The following is a 23,903-nucleotide window of genomic DNA, read 5'->3' on the forward strand; positions in this document are numbered from 1 at the left end:
GCCCTGTCCCCTGAGGGCTGGGGGGATGTGCCCTGCCTGCTCCAGGGTCAGGTGGCTGAACCAGCATTTTCTCTCTCTTCAGAGTCCCTCACATTTGACATGGAGTTGACCTCGGAGTGCGCTACCTCCCCCATGTGAGGAGCGAGAACGGAAGCTGCAGAGATGTGACTGAGGCACCTACCCGTGTTCTACCGCCCTTAAGCAGCCAAACCCCAGAGCATCTGAAGCTCCTCTTTGTGGTTCCAGATTTTTTTTTTTTTTCAAATCTCCTACTTCTGCTATCTTTGAGCAATCTGGGCACTTTTTAAAATAGAGAAACGAGTGAGTGTGGGTGATGTGCTTTTATCTAAATGCAAAGAAGAACGCTCTCCGAGACCATGATGGGGGCATAGTAGTGGGTGGCCAGCGGGAGAAAAACGGAAATGTCTTGTATTCTTTTGTTCCCCCCTGCCCTCTTTCTCAGCAGCTTATTGTTGTCGTTTGTTGTTAGACAAGTGCCTCCTGGTGCCATCGGCATCCTTCTGCCCATTTCTGTGAGCTAATGCCACAGGCTGCCTGTAGCTGTGTGCTCTCGGCCTTGCACTTTTAACCTTGCTAACGTCCAAATAGAAGATAGGACTATCTAAGCCCCTAGGTTTCTTTTAAATTAAAAACATAATAATAATTAAAGGGCAAAACACACTGTAGCAGCATAGCCTTTCTGCATTTAAGAAGACTCAGTTAATGGCCTCCTTGGTGCTTTAAGCATTCAGCTATCTTCAAGCTGATAATTTATATAAACCCTGAAATGGGTATCAGTCAAACCCTTTAAAGACATCGAAGCTATGGCGTGGCTATTGGGTTTGAACTGGGAGGGTTGAGGAGAACCAAACATCCCAGACTCTTGTTATTTTATTTTCCTTGGAGTGTGTTGGCCTGCTAGAGGGTAAGGCTGGGAGGGGGCCTGAAAATCCTTGCTCCCTTTCTCTTTGGACTTTGGCCCTTGTTTCAGAGCCAGCTTGTTCCTGCGTATTCCTTATCAGGCCTAGGATCCCGCTGGCTTCCTTTCCCACAGATCCCTGCTAGTTACACAGCTCCTTCCCTCATCTAAAGGACCCCTGTCCCATTTGTTTTAGGAATCCTGGTCTTGGGACCTCAGGAGATAAAAGAGAGAAGTTGTAGGTTGAACATGACTCAGACTCCAGGTCCCCAACAAAGTGTCTAGTTGAGCTCAGGGAATATGGTTCTTATCCCAGTTTCTTGGTGACATCCAAAGGCACCTGTACCCCTTCTTCACTTGTTAATATAGGGCCAAGGCTGACTGATAAAATCAAGGCCTGTCCCTCCTGTGAGGTGTACACACCTGGCCTCCCCCAAAGCTGGTGACTGTCTGCCCCCTCTGGGGCCCCCGGGTGAGGCAGAACAATGAGAATGCCTGCACCTGCTCTGGCCTTCCTGTCAGTGCCTGCCTCAGTCTGTCAGCACACCTCTGCCCTGCATTTTGGAACGCTTAGCAGCTGGCGACATGGGCCTTCTCTGACCAAGAGGCATGGCTGGATTTGGTGACTCAGAACCACCTTGCCTCAGTTGATCAGATTGTCTAGAATTCTGTTTGTTAGACCCAGATTAACTATAGCCTGGATTAAGGGGGTGAGGATGAACAGGGCTTGCCTCGACCACCTGTGTCCTCTGGCCTCAAGATGGTTATTTGTGTAGGGAGCTTTCCCTTTTCCAGTAACACTCTTCAGTACACAATAAGCTGAACTCATAAACTGAGAGAATATGTAGAAAGGTGAGGCTGGGGCTTACCATTGGGTTTAATCCCTAGGGACCTAGGGCAAGGGCTTGGGCTTCTCTGGAACAAGTATTATAAAGTTCATGGCTTTAGGTAGCATGCTTGTCTGGTTTTAACTGATTATATATAGCAAAAGTTCTGACAGGAGCTGAGTCTTATTCTGGCCCCCCCTTCAAAAAACAGAGTCCTCAGGACCTGCCCATTTTTTGTCTATTGTCCCCTGCCAGTCCCCAGCCAAGCCAAGGAATTCCCGTGGTTTGTAAGCTGCTGTCCCTAGCCACTGCATTCAAATTCCAATGTATACTTCCTAGTGTAAAAATTTATATTATTGTGTTTTTTTTTTTTTTTTTGTATATTGCTGTATCTACTTTAACTTCCAGAAATAAAAATTATATAGGAACCGTCTGATAGCGTGGCATCTCCCTTTGTGCTGACGAGGCTCCTTTTGCCCTGCTTCTGTCTGGAGGGGTCTTCCACTCAGGCCCAGCTGGGGTAGGAGCAAGAGGGCCTTGGGAGGAAGAGGCCCCAGCTCCAGGACTGAGATTCCCTTCACCTCTCATTCCTGAGGTGATGCCTGGCCCACCATCTTATGTTAGCCACCAGCCTCCAGGTGAGATGTAACCCAGGAGCAAAGGGTCATAGTCCAGTGACACAAAGGTATCAGAGCAGCCCTTTCCCTCTTCTCTTCTCTCCTCCCTCCCAAAGCTGCTGTGTCCTGTCTGGGGTCCGATAAGCTACCTAAAGGGGGGTTGGGGTGTAGATTCCCTCCCAAGGCCTTTGGCTACAGTTGCCCATTATCGCCTTCTCTTCAGTTCACTCAGTGGGAACGACACACAGACATTTCACTAGCTGGTTGCTGTGGGGCCCCTGGGCGGTCAGTGGCGATAATTCAGGGAAAGGCCACCAACACCAGTGCTGGCTCTGCATCAGCGTCCCCCCTGCCCCCACCCACAGCCCCAGTGCCATGAAAACAGAGCCAGTGTGAGATACTGCGTTTCCCCTGCAGAGATGCAACCAGAGATAGTGTGGCTGGGGCGGGTGGTGGCGCCTGCCTTCCCTCCCACCCCCACCCCCTACCCCGCCTGCCAGCCTGCTCTGGGCCCCTGCACCTCCCTGGGACAGACTGTAAGCCCCTGCCCCCAACCCTGCTTTGAGTTCTGAATAAACTTGCCCACAGTTCCTTACTTCCCTACCCCACCCCACACCCAAGTCCAAGGCCCCAGCCTCACCTCCTAGACTGACCACAGCTGGGGACTAGGAAGCCTACAGGAGGGAAGCTGGTCCTGTCTCCTCCCTGGCCAGCCTTCCTCATGCTCAAGCCAGAGCGGCAGTTGGATGGTGCCACCTGCTGGTCTCTGGGAAGAGGCCTGGGGAGGATGGACTTTCCTACTGGCTCTCAGCTGCCTTGGCTCCAGGAGGGTTGACAATCACCTTGACACTGGCCCTCAGATGCCAGCTTCAAGATTGCTCTTAGCAGCAGTGGATAAAAGAGGGGCCTAGAGCTCAGCTCTGCCCATCCTATGGGCCCCCTCCCCCAGTGAGTCCTGCCCCTTCTTTTCTCTAGACCTCAAGCCTCTGCGTTCTTGGGCATGTGTGCCCCCTTACCTAGTGCTGTAGCCCCCTGAGAAGCATTGACAGTATTCTGGGGGCGGTCAGACTCCTAGAGTAGACAGAGAGGGGAGCAGAGTTGCGGTCTCAGGCTAAAACTTACAGCATAGACCACATAGGAACGAAACAACTCCAGCTCTAGTGACCGTCATCAGCCAGGGAGACCACCATCAGTCCCCCAAACCAGGAGGAAGACCAGAAAATTTATGAAAATATTTTATTCCAAAACACTGTTTACACAAATGTGTGGTCTATGTACAAAGTACAAAAGAATCCATCTTTCCGTCCCCACTTCCCTTCAGAGAGGTTTAAACCTGGGACTCCCAATCTCTGCTGCATGTCATGTAACCTTGGAGGAGCACTTGAGACTGGAGTGAGGCCTTCTCTGGACATGAGGCCTGTTCCAGATTCCACCTCCTAGCAGAGTGGAGCGGCTCTAACCTTTCACTCTAGACTCCATGGGCCTGCAGCAACTGAGAGGTGGCAGCTTGTCCCTTGCTGCAGTTCCCCTCTCCCCAGGGGATGGCATCAGCCTTGCAAATCTCAGGCCTTCTGTTCACCTACTGTGTCCTGAAACAATTTTTTCCTCCTTTCTCATCAGCAAGGTTATAAACAGAGGCAGGGAAAGAAGCCCAGGGCAGGATGGAAAAAGGGATATTGCAGGGAACCCCACAGCCTGGACTCAAGTACAAGAGGCCAAGACACTACATGCTCAGAGCAGCTCCAATAGCTCTGGTTCAAATGAACCCATTTCACTGTGTTAGGAAATGGCTCCGGCCTAGACATGCTTTCAGAGAGCTCACAAAAAACCTGGAGTCCACATTCACTACATTATGAAATATCAAGAATGAACCTCCACCTCCCTCTGGAGGGAAAGCATCAGTTAGACCACCATATGTGCATGGGGACAGATGCACATCTGTGTACATATATGGGCACAGGCATCAGGAGGGCGAAGCTTCTAGCTCAGGAGTAAAACTGCAGCTTTGAACATTTACCTGTCTCCTTTCCTTTTCTGGAACAATTTCACTTAAATAGCTACTAGCAGATAAAGGACACGAGAGGAAGAGGTTTGCCTGCAACGAGTACCTACAATGACAGAAGCTCCATCTCTTGCATGAGACAGACAGACCCATTGGGCTCCTGGAGGTCTTGATCTGAACCAAAAGGCCACCACTGCTTCAGCCACTCAAGGGCGAGGCGGGCACACCTCGTACTCAAACACATGCACACAAAGGCATCAGTACACACAGCAGTGCTGCGACCACACCTGGAACGGAGTCTCCACATTGAATATTGTTTCCAAAGAGAAGCGTGGCATTCAAATATTCACGACAGGGAGCTTCTGGCAGAGGTGAAGAGACCAGCAGGCGGGGAGAGGCGGGGGTCGATACTGTCCATGGGCCTGCGTAAGAGTTCTTCCACGTGCCGGGCGACATCCATGGTCTCATCCAAGTCAAATTCTCCATCCTGATCGAGGACGGGATCCGGGCTGGTGAACAGAAGGATGTCAGGGGAACTGGCATGTCTCTTAGCCCCAAGTCCTCCAGGACAGTCCCCAGCCTGCTTCCCACTCATCCTAGTGTCTCATGAGGGCAGACACAGTTCTGGAGGGACCCCTTCCTCCAGGCTGGATAGCAGTCACTCACTGGTTCTTTGGGACACATCCCACTTCCACTTGCATTTTTTTTTTTTTTTGTACCCAGGGGTGCTTGACCACTGAGCCACATCCCAGGCCTTTTTTTATATTTTATTTAGAGACGGGGTCTCACTGAGTTGCTCAGGGCCTTGATAAGATGCTGAGGCTGGCTTTGAACTCACGATCCTCGTGCTTCAGCCTCCGGAGCCACTGGGATTATAGGCCTGCACCACCGTGCCCAGCTCACTTGAATCTCTTGCTACCTCATAGCATGATCTAGGGAGTCGTTTCCCTCTCCTTGTGCTCATCTGTAAGCGGAGCGGTTGGGTTGATGAACTGCACCCACCTGCAATGCCATTCAATGACCTCATACACATCTTTCACTGAGGACTCACAAAAAGCTTTTAACCACCTTGTTCCAGTCCTCACAGCATCTTAAGGCAGGTGTTCACTCCATTTTATGGTGTAAGCAACCTGACTGCCATGCCTGTGGCGGTCCCACTGCCGCTTGCTCCTCCCAGGTCACCACAGTGCAGAAAGGATCCATTTTCTACCCTGCTCCCCTCTGATGCACAGCTATCCTGAATCAAGCCCTTCCAACAGCCTCACCTGTGTAAAAAAACTCTACCCACCCAGGCCTAGCCTGGTGGTCGCAGACCTAGAGGAGCTCCGGATTCTCTGGTCCCACCAGCCCTCCAGGCCTCCAGCCTGAGGCCAGGGCCCAGTTCCTCCCCACAGACCCCAGAAGAACACAACTTACTTCTGTGGGTACACGTTGTAGTGAGCCTGGGGACACACAGACGGGGAGGGGGCCTGGTCCATGTACGTGGCGCTGGTTCCAGCGTCTGTATTTGCGTTCACAAATCTGCAGAGGGAAGCAGAACACGGCCTGAGTTTCCTGGGGGCTGGCTGGCAGCTGACCTGGGGAGGGGCTCTGGGGAAATCTTTAGGTCCTTTCTGAGGTGTACAAGGACAAAGTGTCCCACCAGGCCCAAGATCCCCAGCTATGGGAATGGAGCCCTGGATGTCAGTCACAGCACAATCAGGTCCAGTCCCTTCCCATGCCAGGGTTGAGCCAGGTTTCCCAGGGGATCAGGGATGTTGGCCCAGGGTTAGGGGTGACTGTGTCAGGGTGGGGAAGGGAGAGGCAGCAGGAGGCCTGCAGCTGGGCCCTGGACACTTACTCTGGGACCACTTGCTTGATCTGTGGCTTCACATACCCGTCCACCGCCTTGCCCCCTTGACAGGGAAAGAGAAGCAAGGTCTCCGGGAGATGCACGTGAGTAAAAGCCCAGCCATGCCCTCCGCCTCCTGCCCGCACCACCCTGAGGCCTTCTCAGGATGAGATTTCCCAAGGACTCACAAAAAAACACCCCTGAGGGTCACCACCCCCTAGCTTTAGTCTCATCCCTGATTCCTTTTCTGGCTTTACTCTCCCTCCTCCTGCTCCCACCCCTGACAAGAGACAGAAACAAGAAGCCGCAGCCCGGGTAGGCTGAAGAGGAGAAACCTGTCCATTTTGCTTCCTACACTCAACTTGGGGGCAGGTTGTGGGGTGGGGCGTGGTCAGAAAGTCAGAGGTCCGTGAGGAGGGTGGGAATCATCCCGCTTTCTCCCCCAACCCTGCAAAGTGAGAATTCGGCTTCTTTAGCTTGCCCGAGGGAAAAAAAAAAACTAGTACAAGTTTCACTTCCTCTCCCACAGTTGTGAGCCCTGAGGTCCTCTTCACTGTCCCATGGACCAAAATCTACAGGGGAAACGGCATCTGGTCTCTCCTGGGGAACCTTCACTGCCCAACCCTATGGCTCTGTTCAGGGGCTTGGGAAAGGCCCAGGGGGTCAGGCATCAGGACCCACCTACAACAGGAGTGTAGTACTTGGAGAAGACCTCAGCCTTGGGGCGGTCAGGGAACACGTAGATGAGATAGCTCAGGTCCCCCAGTCGGTCAGCCAGGGATCGGATAGAGAAATCTCGCGTGGTGAATGGTTTCAGGTTCCACAGGTTGCGGTCAGCTGTGAAGGGAACAACCTCATTCCCGCAAGCTACTCCCACAGGAGAAGGTCATGGTTGTGAATTTCCTGCCTCAGCTTCCCAAGTCACTGGGATTACAGGTATGAACCACCGCATCTGGCTTTTGGGTTTTTTTCTTTAACTTTTTTTTTTTTTAGTTGTCAATGGACTTTATTTATTTATATGTGGTGCTGAGAATTGAACCCAGTGCCTCACACAGGCTAGGCAAGTGCTCTACCACTGAGCCCCAGCCCCAGCCCTGGTTTATGGAGTTTTAAGGAGGGCTCACAGAGAAACCTGGGTTTTTCCTCGCTCACACTATGATCCTAGCCTGCATGCCTTTTCACACGGGAAAGCGGACACTGGAACATTCTACTTAGCAAACTGGGCAAGTAGACACCAGCAAGGCCAACCATGGCAGAGCAGGGACAGCATGAAACATCTGGGGACCCACTCAGCAGTTCTGGAGTCTGTGGGGCCAGCGATTTTAGGTTCTCCAAGATGAAAAATGCTAGGAAGTGGTTACATTTCCAAGCAACACTCCTCCCACGCTGAGCTTAGTTCCTGCTTTTCCCAGTGGGTGCCTTCTGAGGACACAGGCCTGAAGGAGGATGGGGAGCAAGGACATGGGAGACAGAGCCCCTGGGTAGGAATGAGGGTGACGTGGGCACTCACGAGAGTCAAACTTCCAGGCAATGGTGATGCCCCCAATTTCCGAGTCGCTGAAGCGCAATAAGAAGGTCCCATCGGGCTTGTTGATGAGCAGGTCATGCGCCTGTTGCTTATTCACAAAACCTAGGATGGCCCTGGGTGCATGGAGCATTTGATGTTACTGCTGAGCCGACAGCTGGTATCCCCAGGCTGTCCCCTGCCTCCCAGCTCTGTGATCCTGTTCCTCACCCGTCGTTCCAGTGGGGCTTGTGGTGCTTCTTCAGCACTTCCATCACCCCATCAAACCACTGCCAGAAGGTGTAGTTCCAGCCTGGCAAGTTCTCCTGAGAGCCCCAGGAAACCCAGAGTCAAGGCTGGGGTCCAAGTCACCCAGAGTGAACTTGCCCCATGCTTCTAGACACAAGGGACCCACACGACCCCCTGGTGCAGGGTGAATTGTTGTTTGAGACAGGGTCTCGCTTAATTTACTGAGGTTGGCCTCTAACTTGTGATCCTCCTGCCTCAGCCTCCCCAATTGTAGGGATTGCAGGCACATGCCATTTTGCCTAGCTTGTGGGTGGGTGCTGTAAAGCACTGTCCAGGCTGGATGGCCTTCCAAGGTCATTTCTGCTTCACCCTCTCATGTGACAGATGGGAAACTGAAGCACAGGGAGCCAAAGGGGCCTGCAAATTAGTTAATAGATCTAGTACTTGAACCCCAGCCCCAGGTTCCTTCCACCATCCTGCTCTGGCTTGCACAGCTGAGTGCAATTCCTTGTGGCCCTGTCTGCATTTCCTGGGGTCCAAGCCCCCATCTCTCCTGATTGTAGGAAGAAGTGCTTGGGGGTGGAGGGTGGAGGGTGGAGGGTGGGACCCTAGCCCCAGGTATCAGCCTGTCCCTGATGTGCAGGAGGAGTGACAGGACCCTGGTGGTCTCAGGCAGGCAGTTGGAAGCTCAGGTTCCTCACCCTGTTGAACTGGGACCAGGACACGGACATGCTGTTGTAGTCCTCGAGGTGGGCGCTGCTGCTGTTGAACAGTTTCTGCGCCAGGAACACGAGGTTCTCCTTGGTCAGGCCGCGGTTGCTCTGCACTTCGGCCTTGAATTTCATGTTGAGAGCTTCACACAGCTGTGGCCACAGCACTTTGTCAGGCACGGCAAATGGCACCCTGCCCTGAGAGGGAGATGGAGAAACGGGAAGAAAAGGCAGATGGAGAGAGCTGGAAATTTTTACACATACACACGACATACAGAGACCAAGAGAGGATGGAGGACAATCCAGAAAGGAGACAGAAACACAAGGGGGAAGAGAGGAAGGAGCTGGGCGTGTGGGGCAGGGTGGGGGGATGATGACACACACGCCTATAATCTCAGCAGCTCAGGAGGCTGAGGCAGGAGGACCTTGAGTTCAAAGCCAGCCTCAGCAACTGCTAGGTGCTAAGCAACTCAGTGAGACTCTGTCTCTAATAAAATACCAAATAGGGCTGGGGATGGGCCTCAGTGGTCGAGTGCCCCTGAGTTTAATCCCTGGTTATCCCCCCCCCAAAAAAAAAGGAAGGAAGAGAACAGGGAGGGGGGCTTGCAGGATTGGAGACCCAGACCCAGGGATCAGGCATCCCAGCCATAAGGCAAACAAAGTTCAGAGACCAGGGACCAAAGAGCAGGCTCATGGACTTCAGAGAGTCCAGTCCAGAAACCTGGAACGTTGACAGCCCTAGGACAGGCCTGAGAACAGGGCCCTTGTTCATCCAGCTTCACTTTGGTTCTGGGGTCAGGACCCCCTTTAGCAGGGGCCCATGGAGTGAAGGCTGACCCTATGGAGAGCTCTGGGGCCCAGGGGGACAATGTGGAAATCCTGTAGGGACTCACCGGCTCAGCAAAGGCATTGTCCCACAGCACAGTGGCGGTGGCATTATGGTCCTGGCTGCCATGAACGATGACAACCACAGGGAGGGACAGGGTCTGTGGAAGTCAAAGGAATGAAAGGTGAAAGGGACTGAGCACCATTTTGCTCTCTGCCCAGACAAGACTCCCAGCCCTCATTCCTTACCCACAATTCCAAGCACAGGCCCTTCCCAACAAATGCTAAGCACAAGCTGACCCAAAACATAATTTTTTTTTTTTTCTCAGTCCTTGACTAAGTTGCCTGGGCCAAGCGCCAGGTGATAATGCAGCAAACAGGTGCCTGCAGAGTGGGATTTCTGACCACGGGGTGGGATAACTGCATTGAGACTGAGAGGAGTCAGAGATTTCTGGTTTTCCCAAATCAACCAGACAGATCCCTTACCTCTCTGGGTGACCTATGGGGACAGGTGTGGGGGGCTCACCTTCACCTGGAACACAAGCTCATTGCTGCCAACACTGAACTGAGACTCAAACAGGACCGTGAACTTCTCCTCTGTCACAGACTCTGCACCCCGTCGGTCAGCGCGCTTGATTCTCTTCAGCGACTACAGGGCAGGAGGCCAGAAGAGGGCAGGGAGACTTTGGCTGGTTACGAGGATTCAACCTTGGGCAGACCTTCCCTCTGAGGCCAGGCCCTGTGCTCACCATGTTTCTGAAGTGGGCGCTGAGGGTGCCCGTGGCTTGGTGGTACTCCATGACACAGCAGTTGTTCAAGATCTCGCCACTGCACTCGCTACAAAGGAGACAGGAACCCCAGGTCACACAGGCCCCGGTGAGGAGCAACATCCTGTCCACAGCTTGGACTGGCATTTGACAGTGTTTGGCTCTTGCCAGGAGCCCCTCTCCCCACCCCCTAAGAGTATTGCTTGGTGTCACTCTGGGATATTGTCTTCTCTATCAGTCTGCCAGACCAAGGCAAGGTCTCTAAGGGGGAGGTCTGGGTCTCTAGCATCAGGTTAGAAGTTTCTTGGGTCAGGGGCAGATGTGCACTCCTGCAATCCCAGCAGCTCAGGAGGCTGAGGCAGGAGGATTGTAAGTTCAAAGCCAACCTCAACAACATAGCAAGGCCCTAAGCAACTCAGCAAAACACTGTCTCAAAATAAAAAACTAAAAAGGGTCGTGGATGTGGCTTAGTGGATTCAATACCTAGAATCAAATTAGAAAAAAAAAAGAAAAGTTTCTTGAGTACTGAGACTGAGATTGAGGTGAGGCTTTCAGGACCTCTGGCAGCTTCTAGTGCAATTACAATGAAAACCCTGACCATGGCCTACAAGGATCCCCATGATCAACCCCTGCCCTGTTCCTTGATCTGAGTTCCCCTCCTTTCACTCAGGACAGGCAAATCACGCTGGCCTTGACTGCTGAACAAGCCAGGCTTGGTGCCTACCTCAGGACTTTTGCACTTGCTCTTGCCACTACCCTAAACACTGTTGAGTGCTCATTCAGGTCTCGGCTCAACTGTCTCCACAGAAGACCTTCCTTGACTTGTCTAGTGCTGCTCAATACCCTGCCCTGCTCCCACATCTGAAAGCTATGATATCACTATTTTAATTTTCTCTCACACTTTTTGGTAATACGTTATTTTTAAAAAGTGTGCTATTCTCTGATTCCGCAGCTAACCTGAGAGCTCCTTTACCACACATTCCCTAGATCACAGACTGGGCATTCAGGAAACAGTTTAACTGGGTGATTCAGGATGGGACCAGGTCTCCCATGCAACTTATTCTTTCATTTACCACATACGTTGTGCCTAGCCTTCCCTGCCCCCTGGGCCCCAACCTTGACCATATGTATCTTCTTTATACTTTTCCTTCGGGACATAGGACAATTTCTGAGTCTGGAAAAGTCTTCCCTCTCTAGCTTGGGCACTAGCCACCTTCTGTCCCACTGCTAACCTGAGACTACCATCTGCAATATGACCCCCTTCCGGGATGCCCTATGTGTGACCCCGGTCACATACGCTAGTAATCACTTCTCTGTGTCAGCAGCTTGCTCTGACATTAGTCAATGGCTGGAGGAGGAGACGTAAGATTGGTCTAGAAACAGCTGTGAACGGGTCATGTGGCAGCACAATACTTGCTGATCTACTAAGTTCCAGCAACCAGCAAGACGGGGAAAGGCCTCTGAGTGGGGCCTCCCTGAGTCTACTGTGCATGGGAGCAGAGTGAACCAGGGAGATGGGACTTATGGGACACAGGCACAGAGGAAGCAAACCTGTGCTGCCCCAGTACATGGGGCCTCCAAACCCCAGCATGGGGAATGCAGGCGGGAGGGACAGGCACACTCACTTGCGGGTGTTCTCATTCTTGAGCAGGGACTTAGCCTGCTGCTCGCTGATGATGGTCGCCTTCACCTGGGGGGGGTTCATGTGCACATTCAGCTTCCCGCCCACCAGCAGGCGCACCGTGGCCGCAAACTTGGTCTGCGTCTTCAGGACCTGAGGGGGCTGCTTCTCAATGATGAATGTGCTGCAGGGGACATGAGTGACCAGATACACGATGAGATGCAGGCGTGGGAGTGGGGGAAGAGTCTCTCTCTAAGGAAAGGGACCTCCCACAGGTCTAGCAGGCGAAGGACAACACAAGGCTTCTGTTCCCAGAAAGAAGGGGAGGCCAAGCAGAGGCACCTCCCTCAGTGTCCACACCAGAAACTGGGCCAGGGCCGCCCCAAGCAGCCAGAGCAACTGGAGATGCAGTGGGAGAGGATGCGAGGCACAGCCTGTGGTCTGGATGGCACCTGTGGCCTTCCACATGCCAACCCCAAGGGAACTGCTCTGCCCTGGGCACGGTGGAGAGGCAGCAGTCACCTGGTGACCAGGGCAGAGATGATGTCTGTGATGGTGGCGTTGACTTCGGCCAGCATCTCCTCCACTGGGCCAGGGATGGGCAGCTGTTGGCAGAGGTGCTCGGCTCTGCGGATCTGCTGCCGGTTCTGCCAGATGATCTCGGCCAATTTCTCACACCTGCGAGGAGTCCCAGGGCCCACATGGGAATGATGGCTTCTTCCCCACCCTGGGCCAGAGCCTGGGGGCTCCCAGCCTAGGGAGACCTCCCCCCAACACAGCTGCACCTGCACAGCAAGGACCTACCCAGGACGGCACAGCAATTCCCCACCCCATGGTCCACGGGTACACAGGGCACTCCTGCCTTCCAGAAGTAGAGGATGCACGGGAGGCCACCCTGATTTGGGTCCAACCAGCCCAAGAGTCACTGCATACCAAAGCCCTGTCCCTTTCCCCAACATGTGACTGACTGCATCCCTGGGGAAATGGAACAGGGAACAAAGTCCATATCTAAATCAGGACACTGGTGAGATGACGGCTGTCACAAGACAGAAGGAGCCTGCTGCTCAGGCCAAGGCAGGAGGCAGAAGAGGCAGCTGGCAGCACACCCTGGAGTCCTGCCACCCTGCTGCCTCCCCACTGCCCTCACCAGGACTGCAGCACGTCCAGGCTGCCCTCGGGGGGCCCTCCGTTCCCGGCCAGCTGCTGCCGCCGCTTCCACTGAATCAGCTCGTCATCCAGGATGATGGTCTGTTGCTTCCGCAGCAGCTGCAGGGTCTTCTGGTGCTTCTCGGCCAGCTCCTGTGGGAAGGGGGACAGCGGCCCTTCTGGGCTCCCAGGGAACAGCCCTGCAGGGCCTCCCCTACAATCCCGGGGAGCCAGGCAGCCCAGCAGGCCCTTCCCTCTCTGACCCCCTGCCCTCACAGACCCCAGAGAAGAGGGTCTGGCCTCCTGCTCTCCCTGGCTCTGTCCCTCCATCCAGTCACCAGAGAAGCAGGATCCTACTCACCACGCGGTACTGCTGCAGTGTCTGTGCCTCCCGCTGCAGCCAGGCCTCCAGGGACACCTGCTTCTGCTGGAGGGCCGTCTCCCGGCTCAGGCGCTCCTGGGGGTTCAGCTGGGCCAGCTGGGCAAACTGAGCTGGAGGAGGGGACACGACACCCACCACCATCACTCCTGGCATCCCCAGGAAGCCCACAGCATTCCCACTCACTTGTTCTGGAGCAAGACCTCCAGGGTCAGACACCCCACTGATGGCAAGTGGGGCTTCCTACCTACAGTCGCCGGTGCCCAAAGATGAAGATGCTCCCTCAGAAGGCAGCCTCTGGGCTCTGGTCACTGGCCTCCTGACCCAGCCTCCCCTCTGGGCAGTGGGTGCTCAGGATCCTGCTCGCCCCCAAACCCCTCTGGGTGAACTCTGCACATCACTTCCTTTCCTGTGTCTCCGCTCCCCACACGTAAAATGGGAGAATCCTGGCACCTGCTCAGGGCCTTGCCGTGGACTTTAAAGGAATGACGATGCAGAAAATGCTCAAGGAGCAGCCGGGAAGGCCTGAGTTCTATGTAGATTGGTCCTTTTTGGTGACTGGGGGTAGGACGAGAATAAAAGAGTGACAGAGACAAGCAGCTGCTGGGCCCCACCCTCACGTGCAGGGGACCTCGTCTGGGAGGCCCTGCTCCCTTATTTTGTCTCATCCCTGAACTTGGCAGTCCCTCCCCAGTGGTGAGTCTCACTAGGGGTTGCAAAACATCTGACATGTCTGTCCAGAGTAGGTCAATGCAAAGGGACGGGGAGAGAAGGGGGGTGAGAGGAGGGAGGAAATCAACAGAAGACAGGGACAATATCCAGGGCCTCCCAGGACACAATTCAGCAAATTCCCTTAGAAAGGGAGGGTGGAGGGAGGCATCACCGGCTGCTGGGAATCCCACTGATGGCAAGAATAGGGAGGGAGGAAGGCCTCCCTCCCTTTTTCAAAACATCTATGAACAAATCCTTAAGACATGGGGAGGCAGAAAGAGTAAAGCAATGGCTGGGGCTGGGGCTTAGTGGTAGAGCGCTTGTCTAGCCTGCATGAAGCACTGGATTTGATCCTGAACAACATATTAAAATTGAAAAAAAAAAAAAAACCTAAATAATCAAAATGAAGATACTAAAAAAAAAAAAGAAAAGAAAAGAAAGAAAGAAAAATAAAGAGTAAAACAAGAACTACCTGAGGATTAATAACCCCAAAACATGCCCACAGTTAAAGCTACCTGCCCACCTCCTCAGCTTGCAAACCTATCCCCCTCCCCAACAAAACAGTCTCCCCAGTGCTGGGATTATTACTCCCTTCCTATAACCCTCTTTATTTATTTATTTTGGTGCTGGGGATTGAACCCAGGGTTGCCTAACCAGTCACATTCCAAGTCCTTTTTATTTTTTGAGACAGAGACTCACTAAATTGCTGAGGCCTTGCTAACTTGTTGAGACTGGCTTTAAACTTGCAATCCTTCCTCAGCTTCCAGAGCCGCTGGGATTACAGGTGTGCACCACCGAGCATGGCTCCAATAACACTTTTGAACAGCCCAGCATCCTTACTCAGGCTGAATCAAGAAGATGTGTGTTGGCATGTCTTGGTTAAGTTCCTGGCTGGCTTGAGGGTCACATCACATTGACCTAGTCCCTGCCCCAGAGCTGGGACAGACAATAGCAATGCTGGACATCCAGGAAAAACTCAGAACTAGAACTTGGAAATATGGTTCCAATCTCATTGGAAGGTACTGAGTGGGAAGAGCATTACCCCGGCTTAGAACATAGCAGAGGGGCCCGATGGCTCCCCCAGGATCCTGCTGGCCCACAGGATGGGAACGGTGGTGGTGATCTCAACACCTGTACCCAGCCTCCCCATGCAAGTGACCCATTTTAGTCTCTCCTGGCCATATGCAGGTGTTTCTGGGAAGGAGGCCAAATGGATCTGAGGTAACTGCTCTCTCCTGGGGACTTGGGCCTTCACTTGCACAACAGATCAATGGTCTGTGTTTGCAATGGTGAGGCAGATAAAACAGACAGAACTGACACCATATACACGGTGGGTGCAAACCTAAACCAGAATCTAAACCTAAACCTACACATGGGCAATTGAAACCCACATCCAGGTTCATAAATCTTGTCATCAAAGAACTTAGGTAGAAACCATAGCCTGAAATCTCCCGTTTCCACTTTATGAAGGAGCTGGGTTTTTTTTTGTTTTTTTTTTCTGGGTCAGTGTGGGGTGGATTCAGATGGAGGAAGACATGCTAGAAACATCCTGCCAACATTCATTCAACATTTACGATGTTTCAGTCACTGTGCTGGGTCAGGGTACAGAAACCACTAATAGGGCAAGGTTAGGAAGAGATGATAAACAATTAAAATTGAGTTCTGGAAAAAATTAAAGGAGTAAAAAAAAAAAAGCCAAAATGAGGAACAGAGGAATAGATACTTAACAGGACATAACAGAAAACAAATATTAAAATGTCAGTCCTCATTGAAGGGAGATCAGTAAAGAAAAGGGACCAGGGGAGGGAGGAGGAAAGGGGAAGAGAAAACACTGGGAAATTATATTGGCCAAATTATATTGTTGTACTGTGTGCATGTTCAAATATCTCACAACAAATCCCACTATTATGTAAAACTAAATGCACCAATAAAAAATATGGATAAAAGTAAAAATAAGATGTCAGCCCTTCATACAAATACACTAATTATTACATTAAATGTTAACGGACAAAACATCTTAATTAAAAGCAGAGATTGTCAGAATAAGCAAAACTCAACAATATGCCCTATGTATTACAAAATCTTTAAAAAGCCTGAATAAGGCTGGGGTTGGTGGCTCAGTGGTAGAGTGCGTGCCTAGCTTGCATGAGGCACTGGGTTTGATCCCCCAGCATGAAATAATAATAAACAAATAAATAAAAGTATTGTGTCCATCTACAACTAAAAAATGTTAAAAAGGCCTGGATAAAAATATGCTAATGGAAATACAGAAAAAGAAGGCTGAAATAGTTATATTAATATCTTATGAAGTGAGCTTCAAAACAAAGAATATCAGAAGAAAATAAGAGAGACATTTCATAACGATTATGTAATTGCTCAGAAAATCATAATAATTATAAATGTATCTATATCAGAATACATAAACCTACAAAATGAATTGAAAAGTAGACAATTCCACAGTTGTAATAGGAGATTTGATTGCTCTCTTTTAGCCACCAATAAAACAATTAGGCTAAACCCCCAAACAATAAAGACCATGATCAGTGATTCTCAAAGTGTAGTCAAGAGAACCTCTGATGGTTCCTGAGCCCCTTATAGGATATCCACAAAATCAAAATTTTTTTCATAAGTTCATAAGATCTTATTTTCCTTTTTCACCCTAAATGTTTTTATAAGTATACTGTGAAATTTTCTAGAGGTTACAAGATACTACAACAAATTGAAAGCAAGACCCAGCTGTGTTTTATTTAACCTACACTGAAGAGATGTGCAAACACAGTTATCCATCATTTAAGAATGAGGACACATTCTGAGAAATGTGTCATTAGACGATATTTTCATTCTAAGAACATCAAGAGGTATCATTTTTATTCATTGTAAAAGCGTACTTACACAAACCTAGACAGTATAGCCTACCACATATGTAGGGTATGAGGTAGATAACAGCATACATATGGCCAATTGCTGATGGAAATGTTTTTATACAGCACATGACTATATGCAAAGCAATTCCACTTTTCTCACTAAATTTTGTTTCAGAAAACATAGATGTTGTACATATTTGGTAGTCTGTTTTTATAAAATTTTATCTTTTATGCTATTATTATTATTATTATTATTATTTTATTTTTTGGTGGTACTAGGGATTGAATTCGGGGCCTAACATTTGCTAGGCAAGCAGTGTGCCACTGAGCTACATTCTAGACCTTTATAAAAAACTTTATTTTGAGCAGGGTCTCACTAAATTGCCTCGGTTGGCCTCAAACTTGCAATATGCCTCAGTGTCTAGAGTATCCAGGATTACAGGCAATGTACCACTGTACCATGCATATTGTTGCTATTTTTAAAGGAAACAACTATAGAATACACATCCTCTTCACATACATAGGATGCATTCATTAAAATCAAGTATATGACAGGCCATAAAAAAAGTCTCAATAAATTTATAAGAACTGAGACTATATAGAGCATGTTCTTTGATCACAGTGGAATCAATAACAAGACAATATTGAAATCAGTCACAACATGATACCAATATGACACCCGAAATAGTTGGAAATTAAATAATATACTTCTAAATATCACACAAGGTAAAAGAATTAATCACAAGAGAAATTAGAACAGTTTCAAAGTGAATGATAGCAATACACAGTATATCTAAAATTATGAGGTACAGCTAAAGCAGTGAGAGGAAAAATCATATCTTTAAATCTTTCTCTATATGTGTGATGTATATACACATAATCTATATACATTAAAATATACATATATGCATGTTTATGTGTGTGTGTGTTTGTGGTGTGTATGTGTGTGTGTGTATGGAAGAAAGATTTAAAATCAATGACCTGTTTCTACCTCAAAAGCCAGAAGGAGAAAGATAAAGGGAAATGTTAGTACAACTCTTCTTGTTCTCTCTAGAATGGAGTGGTACATCTCTAGGGTCAGTCTGGAGTGAGTGAAAAATGGGTCATGTCTTAAAATGCCTCAAATTGTTCATTCCTTCTAAGTCAATTTTTCTTTCCCTGAACTGTTATCATGACAGCCACTGGCAAACTATAGCCCTAGGATAGAGAGAATTTTTCAATGTTACCCTACCCCAGGTCCACAACCTGTGAGCCACTCCTGAAGTACCTCTCCCTAGCCTGCCTCAACCAAGAAACTCCCCTCCCATGCCCTCTCTCTGGTTAAGGCACACTTTGCCCATATCTCTTCATTTGTTGTTTTTTTTTTTTTTTTAGAGTGAGAGTGAGAGAGAGAGAGAGAATTTTTTAATATTTCTTTTTTAGTTTTCAGCGGACACAACATCTTTGTTTGTATGTGGTGCTGAGGATTGAACCCGGGCCGCACGCATGCCAGGAGAGTGCGCTACCGCTTGAGCCACATCCCTAGCCCTCTCCATTTGTTTAGATAGTCTCTGAATACCTACAATTAGCTTAGTAAGACAGGGATTCTATAACATAGCTGTAGTTGAGACCAAGTTCTACAAATTATAGGCACCCTAGGCTAAGCCATTTGTTCTCTTTGAAACTCTCTGTACCATCTGAAAAATAGGAACAACACAGCTATCTCCTACTCTACAAGCTTGTCATAGGGCTGAATTGAATTACACATGCAAAAGGCCTAGCCTAGAATCTAGTCTTTGGCAGGGAGCCATGACTTTGGGCAAGGTCCTGGAGAGATGGACACTGACCCTGCCCCTACCCTGCTCACAGAATGTTCCTCACTCGCACACCAGGGACATGCACGGTTCCCTTGCCCCCGGCACCCTCTTCCTCACCTTGGAGCCTCAGGCTCTCCTGGTACTGGATGATGAAGTATTCCTGGGTCTGCTGCAGCTTCTTCAGCTCATTCTCTGTGTCCTGTGTGACCAGTCGCAGCTCCTCAAATGTCTGGTTGATCTGAAGGTGCTTCTGGGACATGGCGTCAACCAGGATACCGGCAGGAGAGCTGCACTACAGACAGATTGAGGGGAAGTCACAAGTGACGAGGAGTAGAGTGATGGGCAGAGAAGAGGGGAGAAAACCTCGGGCCTTGGGGAATGCTAATGCTATGACCCCAAACTCCAAACCTGGGGTGAGAAGAGTTGCCTGAGTCAGAAAGACAGTCATTTGCCAGAATTGGGGTAGAAAGGAGAAAGAAAGAAGAGAAACAAGTGGGGTAGATAATGGCATCTTCATAGCAGAAATTTCTATTTCAGAACAAGCCTCCGCCAGAGTATCCCAAAGAGGGTTCACTGAATTTCCTTTGGAAAAACGTCAACTCTACAGGCCAGGTGTCACCTGGGTCTTCTACTGATGGGGACAACCCCGCTTTCCAGGTTTATTCACTGAGCTAATCTAGAAGTACTGAAGCTTCAGGGCATGGCATGGCTTGTGAACACACACCATCCACACTGCACCTGAGACCTTCTTATGACTCAAGGAAGAGCGAGGAGACCAAACTTCAAACAGGTGGTATCCTGGGGACACCGAAATGAAGTTATCAGGGATATACCAAGAAGGCCTCCTTGGACCTCAGCGATCCTTCAACACCTAGCTGAATTCACAGACTTTCCAATGAAATGTTCTCAGGAAAAAAATCCAAACTCTTTTGTATAGTTTCAGCCAGCTTAGAGGACAGCCTTTACCTTCCTCTACCCAAATCCCCTGCTGCCTGACCACACCAGCAACCTGGACTTTCTATCTCTGTTCCTTGAATACAAAAGCACGTACCTGCCTCAGGGCCTTTGCATTTGCTGTTCCATCAGTCTAGAACATTCTGACACCAAATCCTTCTGAGGCAAGTCCTTTAACTCATTCCTTTTCAGAGGGGCCTTCCCTGTGGGGCCAATTTACAGCAACACTATTTCTTTCTTTCTTTCTTTGGTCCTGGAGATTGAACTCAGGGGAACTTAACCACTGAGCTACATCCCGGCCCTTTTTTGAATTTTATTTAGAGACAGGGTCTAACTGAGTTGCTTGTGTCTCTCTAAGCTGCTGAGGCTGGCTTTGAACTCAAGATCCTCCTGTCTCAGCCTCCTTCGCCTCGTGGATTACAGGCATGTGCCACTGAGCCTGGTAGCAGCACGATTCTTATCTGAAAGTGCCTTTTACTTGTATTTTCACTTTTTGCTAGTCTGTTTTCTTGCATAAGGATGTGAGTTTCCCCAAGTGCTATGACCTCTCTGTCCCTGAGGCTTTGAACACCAGTTTGATGGAGGGGAGAAGGACTCTGATGTGACCACACCAGTACTTCAGACACGCGGTTCTCAATCAGGGCTGCATCCTTTCTATGTCCACAGGTAGCTCTGTGATTATAAGTTCAGGACACAAGTGTTGTATTGCAAGACCCTCTGTAACCTGGCCTCTGCTCCCTCTCTAACTTTACCCATTTATCCCCCAGCTGGCTCCCTTCTCCTCAACTAAACTGGCTACTTGCAAGACTTCAAATGTGACTCCATGGCTGAAGCCTTCCTGCCCTCCCATCTGCTGTTACTCCGAGCCATAAAACTCATCCTTCCTCCCTTCCTCCTTCTTGCCCCACCTCTTCCTCAAGACACTGCCCTGCCAGCTGCCTCAATCTGAAATGGCACTTTTCCCATATATGTCCCCTTAGCACTTGGCTCACCTCTGGAGAATCTGTCTTTGCTGGGACTCCTTGTGGGCAGGGACAAAGCCTTTATCTGTTTCTCCTGTCCCAGCCCAGCATCAGACACATAGTAGGACCTCAATAAACATCTACTGAGTGAACTGTAAAATCCCTGCAATAGGTGTCCATAACATAAATAAATAATACCACTGTGATTCATGCACTGCTCTAAGGTCTTTCATTACGTCACTTTACAAAATTAATTTTGCTTTACTGCAGATAATACAGGATTTTCCATGGTCCATGCAGATGTTTGATGCCATTAGATTTTAGAAGGTGAGGGGCTGGGGATGTAGCTCAGTTGGTAGAGGGCTTGCCTCACATGCATAAGGCCCTGGGTTCAATCCCCAGCACCACAAAAAAAGGGAAAAAAAAAAAAGATTTCAGAAGGTGGGAAATAGGTCTCCCTCCTGTGCCCTGGGTCTTGCTTTTCTTAGCCTGCCTGTCTTCCATCTTCTAACACAGACCTTGCCTTTGGTGTTCCTCACAGACACCAGCAGGGTACCATTTCTTATTTTGGTCCCAGTCCTATTTATTGAATATCAAATCTTTTTCCCTGGTGATCTGTAATGCCATCTCTGACAAAGAGGTAGTTTGCAGGTGTGTGTGCGTGCGTGCATGTGTGTTTAGGTTTCCTCTTTTGTTTCATTGGTCTGTTTGTCCAACCTTGGCACACATGGTGTTTCATTTAGTTGTCATAATAACCCTATAAGGTAGGTACACCTATTTTACAATGGAAGGGATCTGGGGATGCGCTCAATGGTAGAGTGCTTGCACAGCATACATGATGGCATGGGTTCAATACCTAGCACTATGAAGAAAAGAGAGAAAAAAGAAGAAAAAGAGATTCAGAGAGGTTAAGTAACTTGCTCAAGACACAAGATTGGTAAATGGTTGAGCCGGGGACTGAACCCGGGGTCACTCCACACCACATGCAGCACTGCCTCTCACATTTGCCCAAGTCTCCTATTTCTTTGGTGTTCTCCACATGCCGGTGTTTTGCAAAAACACAGTGTGTCAGGGGAGGAGGGCATGAGGTGGCAGGACTCGCCAGCTCCTCTTCCCATACCCCCAGGGCACTCACATTATTGGCTTCTCGGACCAGCCTCTGCTCATTGTACAGAATGTGCCGGATGCAGCGGACCAGTTCCATGGGGCAACGGTCATATGTGTTCTGAAACAAGGCAATAGCAGCCACCAGTGGGTCACCCTCTGCTCCAATCATGCAGATCCCCGCCATCTCTGCCCCTTCTTCTCCTTCAGCCCCTGCCTCAGCTTTTCCCAGGAGGCCCCAGGAGTCATCATTAGATACCTCCATCTCTCTTTTATTCCTCATAAATCTTTTTCTTTGGTTTGCAGTGACAGGAAACCCAGTTTACAAAGCACTTTCAATCTAACATTTCCTTTGACTTTCACAGCATGGAAACTCTATGATATAAAGAAATTATTATCCCCTTTTACGAACAAGAAAACTGATGTTCAGAGAGGCTAAGTACTTGTCCAGAGTCAAATAAATGAGAGAGTAGATGACTCAAGGCCCAGAGCATCCGCTGCCAATGTCAAGGTACTTTCTACCATACGCCTGCCCCTGGGTTCCTATTTTGTTTCCCCTCAGGTTTCTCCTGTTTCCTTCCCCTTCTGGGATGGACTTTCATTTCCCTGGTACTCTGGATTTAAGAGGGGTTCTCTAAGAAAAACAAAGGAGTTCCAATAAATGCTTGACCATGATTACCACCCACACCCCTTTCCTGCTTTACAAAACATCCCTCTCTTCCTCCATACTCCCCCCAGAGGCTACATCTTTCTTCCAACCCTTAATTCAAAGCCCTTTTATCCAGTTCTTGCCTCCCAGGAGACTCTGTTCTTCAGCAACTGTCCCGCCTATAATAAAAAGAGCCCCAAGAGGGATGCCTCCTTCCCTATTTCTAGAATCTGCCAGCCTTCCTTTCTCTAGCAAAGGTATCCTGACTCGGTCTCCTCCATCCCTTCTATTTGATCTGTCCACAATGCGGGTTCACTCATTGCACGCACACTCCTACCTCTTGCTTTGTAATAAGTTAAGGGAACCCAACAGGTCTGACTTAGAAAGAGGGGGTGGGGGAAATTGAAGAAAAGTTGCCACTAAGCTCCTGGTCACATGGTGAGTCAGTGGCCAGACCAGCAAAACCCCCAGAGGTTCTGATGCTAAAATAAGAAGGCAGACGTGCCTCCCTGCCGGTGACCTGGTGTTCACACCCACCTGGAGCTGTGTGGCATAGTGCCCCAGCTTGATCTTCAGCAAAAACCCATCTTCCCCCACCTGGTGCTCCGCCTTCTTCTGCAGCTCTTGCACCAGGCCCTCCAGGAGCTGGGCGGCTTGGGCTCGGTCCTGGGGATTGTCCAGGTCAATGGCATCCCTGGGGACAGAGCATGTGTGGGGGGGCTTACTGTGGCACCTCCTTGGGCGAGGAGGTCAGGCACTAAAAGTGTGACATGGAAATTCCAGGCTCTTAACTAAGGGGTGCTCCAGGGCCCACAGAACTTGTTCCTAGCAGCTTAGAATTTAGAAACATTCTCTGTCCCCTCAGAGGCTCCAATTTCCCTGTTCCTCTTTCCCAGGGACACCGCCCCTTCCGCAGAAAACAGACAGGACCAGCAGAGTCACAAGAAACTATAAAGAGGAGATCTAGAGACCAAGGAGACCTGGATGGTAGAGACGTCCTACCATGGCTGGCTTTCAATCCACTGTGCCAAGTAGTGCCGGACCTCGATGGGGAAGTGCTGTCCATACAGCACCTGCATCTGGCGCAGTGCATCTCCCTGCAGCTGCTGGGCCTGAATCCAGCCCGCCATGGCCCTTCACCTAGGGCAAACAGAGGGCTTAAGAGGTGCCTCCTACAGCAGAGACCCGACCAGCCCACTCATGCCCACTGTCTCCCCCAGACACACTTTCCTGTGAGGGAAGAAAAGACAGTAAGGAGGGGAAGACCGCCCTTCCCCTCCAACAAGGAACCCGCTGAGGTTTGGGGTGGGGTATCGAGAAGCAGGTGCCCTCCTCCTCTTCCTCTCCCCTCACCCTACTGGGGCTTCCCCGGGGGGGGGGGGGGGCACAGCTTAGAAACTGAAAGAGAAACTTGACAGGCAGAGGCCCACAGGCCCTTAGGAGAGGCTGCAAAAATCCCCTCCCTG

The 23,903-nt window shown here is 50.0% G+C and overlaps 2 protein-coding genes across 10 annotated transcripts in view; one reads left to right on the forward strand and one right to left on the reverse strand.

Moving 5' to 3' along the window:
• Positions 1-2,179, forward strand: part of Stat3 (signal transducer and activator of transcription 3) — a 64,540-nt gene extending 62,361 nt beyond the window's left edge. For all 6 annotated transcript variants that reach the window (XM_015495681.2, XM_015495683.2, XM_015495682.2 and 3 more), the window contains one exon: positions 83-2,179. In XM_015495681.2, the coding sequence (XP_015351167.1) occupies positions 83-138 (56 nt within the window). In that variant the 3' untranslated portion in view covers positions 139-2,179. The remainder of the gene's footprint in view (positions 1-82) is intronic.
• A 1,406-nt stretch (positions 2,180-3,585) lies between these two features.
• Positions 3,586-23,890, reverse strand: Stat5a (signal transducer and activator of transcription 5A). Of its 4 annotated transcripts, XM_015495686.2 has the most exons (18): positions 23,440-23,887; positions 22,975-23,131; positions 21,820-21,909; positions 18,886-19,060; positions 13,380-13,510; positions 13,020-13,171; positions 12,395-12,550; positions 11,877-12,056; positions 10,234-10,321; positions 10,011-10,133; positions 9,553-9,645; positions 8,651-8,857; positions 7,932-8,026; positions 7,707-7,837; positions 6,878-7,033; positions 6,206-6,260; positions 5,782-5,886; positions 3,586-4,874 (listed from the first exon to the last, which is right to left on the reverse strand). In XM_015495686.2, the coding sequence occupies exons 1-18, from the start codon at positions 23,565-23,567 to the stop codon at positions 4,712-4,714; spliced, it is 2,385 nt and encodes a 794-aa protein (XP_015351172.1). In that variant the 5' UTR covers positions 23,568-23,887; the 3' UTR covers positions 3,586-4,711. The 4 variants fall into 4 exon arrangements, with proteins under 4 accessions (XP_015351172.1, XP_015351174.1, XP_015351173.1 ...); XM_015495688.2 differs by lacking the exon at positions 6,206-6,260 and having other exon boundaries at positions 5,782-5,876; positions 6,868-7,033; positions 23,440-23,890; XM_015495687.2 differs by lacking the exon at positions 22,975-23,131 and having other exon boundaries at positions 23,440-23,577.
• Between the last annotated feature and the right edge of the window lie 13 nt (positions 23,891-23,903).

This window comes from Marmota marmota, unplaced genomic scaffold, assembly GCF_001458135.2.
Source record: "Marmota marmota marmota unplaced genomic scaffold, marMar, whole genome shotgun sequence".
Classification (NCBI taxonomy): Eukaryota; Metazoa; Chordata; class Mammalia; order Rodentia; family Sciuridae; genus Marmota; species Marmota marmota.